Raw genomic sequence first — 4100 nt, 5'->3', positions numbered from 1 at the left:
CTCGTGAATGTAAAATCCAACGCAGATGGCAGCGCCCCCCATGGACATGAACGAGAAAAAGCACCTGTCCATCCGAGTGCAATCAATTTTTTTTTTTGAGAAAATCCGAGTGCAATCAAGTGCAAGGAAGGATGGACACATGCAACAACTGGTCTGGCTGCTCTCTCTCTCACCCTCTCGGCCCTAACTACTCCGATGGCCTAGAAGGCCTAACGGCCCAGAAAACCACATCACAGGCTACAAAAACCTTGGCGCGGATTAAAAAAGATCTTGTCGCCCGCCCCTCCCTCTGTCTCTCCTCCATCCTCCATCCTCCATCCATCAACGGCGAAGAGGATCCCCGGTTGATTAAGATTAAGACCGTGACGGCCCGTCACATGCGGCGATCTTTCTTTAGTGCCGCGCGGGGCTAACACGGTCAGCTCGGGGGAGGTAGAGTAGAGGTACGCTACGGTTGTTGGTCTCCTCATCAGCTCCTCCCCGTCCCCTACTCCCACCAGTCACATCCGTCGTCGTCTTCCTCCCTCTCCCCCTCCAGCCATCGATCGCCCTCACGGTGGCCCGGAGTGGAGTGGTTAGCGTTAGCTACTCGGCTCCCATCCAAGAATCGATCCGAAGCCGGTAGGCGACTCCCGTCTCTGATCGCTTTCGACTTTTTGTAGCAAGCGAGCTGCGAGCGAGCGATCTCTCTTGCCTCCCTCTCTCCGTGTCTCCGTCCCTCTCTGGAGCCTTGCCGGAAAGTACTCCTACTACTACTACGGGAGAAGCACTAGTATGCGGTTTGGTGAGTGACGGTTGGGACCAGTGGATCAACTAAATTCGCAGCAAGGAAGGGGGGAACTTGGCGCCGGAAATCTCGCCGCCAATCGCTGCCTGCCCGCCGCCGGTGGGGATTACTTGGTGCACTCGTGGTTGGGGACGGGGCCCCGGGATTGCGCACCCCAGAAACGGAGTCGGCGAGCGAGACGGACTCGGACAGCAACTGCTGCTTCGACTTGCGGACAGTGCCGGCGACATGACGCTGCTTGCCGGGGAGCACTAGAGAACAAGAACCAAGCGGGCGGCTCACCTGCTTTCGGACTCGAATTGCACCATGCCCTCTCTCTGGGTATCTCTGCGACATTATTTCATTCGCGCGTCTAATTAAATCGCGCGCGATTAATTGGAGAATCTAAGTGGGATGCATGGAGCCGAGGCAAGACGATGAGGTCTTTAATGTACAAGAAAGGGAGGCTACGAATAACTGCCTCAGGAAAGAAGTGATTAATAAGTAGCAAAAGGTATGAGGCTAAAAAGGCTAATCAGACCTTAGCTTTGTTTGTCCTGCATGGCGGATTCGGCATGCTTCGTCTCGCCGTAGCCGTAGCAGCTCACAGGACGAAGCGGCCCCAGCATGCATCCCTACTCCGATGTACAAATCCAAGGGTCGAGCCCGTCGCCGCGCCCGGGCCGGCCGGGCGCGCCGCCGTCGCCGCCGCCGTCCGGTGGCTTGTCCGCGCCGCCGGCAGCCGATGACGAGGTCGCCACCGCGCCGGCGTGGGACGAGTAGTTCAGCTTGCAGCTGCCGCCCGACGCGCCGGCGGCGACCACGCCCGACAGCTCGTCGCCGCCGCCGTGGCCGTGGACGTCGCTCCGTGAGTGGTGCAAGTGCAGCCCCTCGGAGCCGCCCAGGAGTCCGCCGTGGGTGAGCCCGAGGCTGCTGGAGCCGGCGCCGGCCAGGAAATCCGACAGCGACTGCGCCGGATCGTGCAGCCGCGACGACTGCGCGAACCCGCCCGCCGCGCCGAAAATGGACTGCGACGAGGGTTGCGAGTCGAGGAGGTTCTGGAAGGAGAGGTAGCTGCTGGCGTCCTGCTGCAGCCGGAGGAGCGCCGAGGACGTCAGCTGCTGGAAGGCGTCGCCCTCTCCGGGCGCCGGTGTCGGGGCCACAGGGTTGGACGACGCTGCTGCGGTGGTGGCCGTGCCCGTCGCCGCATTGGCATTGGCGGCGCCGATGTTGGACGAGGACGGCGTCGATGACGAAGTCGAGGACGACGACGTGAAGGGCGGGAAAGTGGAGGGCGCGGTCGGGAGCTTGTGCGGGAATGGGCGGAGGAGGTACGGCGGCAGCGAGGCAGCGGCGTCCCCGCCGGCGGCGGAGCGCAGGGAGGACGGCGGGGGGAAGATGTGGTCGAAGCGGGTGCGGAGCGACGCGGCGGGGCCCCCGAGCCCGACCCCGACGCCCGCGCCGAAGGGCGGGGACGGGATGCCCGTGAACTCCTGCACCATGGCGCGGAAGTTGGAGGTGTCGGTGGTGAGCACCGTCGTGGGCGCCCGCCGCGACGCGCGCGTTCGCTTCCGCGATCCCCTGGGCGGCTGAGCCGGCGCGGGCGCGCCCACCCCGGCCCGCTGCCCCTGCCCCTGCCCCTGCGCCGCCGGCACGGCCGTGTCAGCACCCTGGGCGCCCGCGTCGGTGTGCGCGACGCGCGGCGAGGACGACGTGGACAGACCCGAGGCGCCGGCCAACGCCCCCGACGCCCCCGACCACGCCCCCGCCTGCTGCTGCTGAGGCGGCGCGGACGTGAACTCTTGGAGGCCGAAGTAGGACCCGTGGAGGGAGAACGCGGCGGCCGAGGGGGACGGCGACGGGCGGAGCAGCGCGGAGAGCGGGGAGGAGTCGACGCCCCCTCCTCCTCCCCCGCCCCGCGAGTCGAACTCGTCGTCGCCGCCGCTGGACGACTGGAGGCTCCCGCTGTTGCCGGAGTCCATCGCGGCGGCAGCAGCAGCAGCTCCGCCGCCGCAGCCCCAGCACCAACCCTCCTCGCGCGCCTCCTGCTCCCCTTCCCGGTGGTGCAACTCCCCAGAAACCAACTACCGCCACCACAAGCAGCTAAAAAGGCCGGATCTTGCACTCCGGGACTCACTGATCCAGGAGGGACGAGTGGCAGACGCGGAAAGAGGAGAAGCTTTGGGACGGACCGGGGAGGGTGGAAGACAAGCTGTGAAGGAGGCCGCGGAGGGGAGAGAGGGGGAGGAGGAGGGTTAAAAAAACCGGCCGGAACCGATCGGTTACCGTGGTTACCGGTCTAACTGGCCCGGACCGGTTCCGGTTCCGGCTAGTTTCAAACCGGGCCAAATTCAAATTTTAAATTTGAATTCCAAAAAATGGAAAAATCCCAAAAAATTCTTAAAAATACTTTAAATTGCGATGAATCTAATGGTGTCAAATTTTTTCAAATATTCGTTCATTTAGTATACTTTGCGAGTATTTGAATTTTAAAAAAACGTGCATACAAAAGTATACAAATACAATGTAAAAGTAGTACAAAAGAGGGTTGGAGGGTTCATTTAGGCTAAAATATATTATACAAACATTCATTTAGTATACTTTGCGGGCATTTGATTTTTTTTTTGAACGAACGGCACTCGACGAGTGCGTTTCTATTGATATAGCAGCAAATACAAGACTACGGCCCTGGGAGGCCATAGGCAGGAAACCAAAAAAGAAAGAAAAACAACAAAAAACTCGCCCGGTTGGATTGGGACGTCAACACGGGTAACCGCTCAACTATACTCACTGGCCGGTTGGATTGGGACATCAACACAGCCCAACTTTACCCACAAGACGACAGAGAGACAAGGCTCAACCGCAGTTTCCACCCATCATCACAATCATGTGGTTATCGAACCACTGAAGTGTTCCGGCATTGATAGAGGAGCAGAAGGGCAGACACCATCGCACCAAGAGGCCACTGCCGTGCAGGACCCAACGCCGCAGTGCTGCTGCACCCAACTCAGCCGCCCGACGCCAAGAAAAACACCAAGTCCGGAGCAACTCAACGCGCGGGGGCCTCGCCGCATCCGTCGTTGGACGCCTCTCTCGCGTGCGCGGGGACCCGACCCACCACACAGCACGCCTCTCCCATGTGCGGGGACCTCCAACCCGCCACACGGCACCACGCACCGGACTCGTCTTAGAAATTGCCGTCGAGGCCGCAAGAAGAAGTGCCCCGCCCCCGGGACCTGGACCAAGTCGCCAGACCACCGCCGTGGTTCGAAATCATCTCGTTTCTTTCCCCTCGCACGAAGACGCCGCCCGCAAGCCAGAAGACCGAAAAAGT

The 4100-nt window shown here is 61.2% G+C and overlaps 1 protein-coding gene across 1 annotated transcript; it reads right to left on the bottom strand.

The window, feature by feature from the left end:
* Positions 1–1109: 1109 nt before the first annotated feature.
* LOC120660513 (serine/arginine repetitive matrix protein 2-like) lies at positions 1110–2999 on the bottom strand. Its single transcript, XM_039939063.1, has one exon. It carries the CDS (start codon positions 2746–2748, stop codon positions 1402–1404), a length of 1347 nt encoding a protein of 448 aa, XP_039794997.1. The 5' UTR covers positions 2749–2999; the 3' UTR covers positions 1110–1401.
* Between the last annotated feature and the right edge of the window lie 1101 nt (positions 3000–4100).

Source organism: Panicum virgatum, chromosome 2N (assembly GCF_016808335.1).
Source record: "Panicum virgatum strain AP13 chromosome 2N, P.virgatum_v5, whole genome shotgun sequence".
Classification (NCBI taxonomy): Eukaryota; Viridiplantae; Streptophyta; class Magnoliopsida; order Poales; family Poaceae; genus Panicum; species Panicum virgatum.
Note: the sequence above shows the minus strand (reverse complement) of the source record. Positions and strands in the feature narration are given on the sequence as shown.

What these genes read in the sequence shown, in the direction of transcription:
- LOC120660513 (XM_039939063.1), bottom strand. Translation starts at nt 2,748, where the DNA reads ATGGACTCCGGCAACAGCGGGAGCCTCCAGTCGTCCAGCGGCGGCGAC.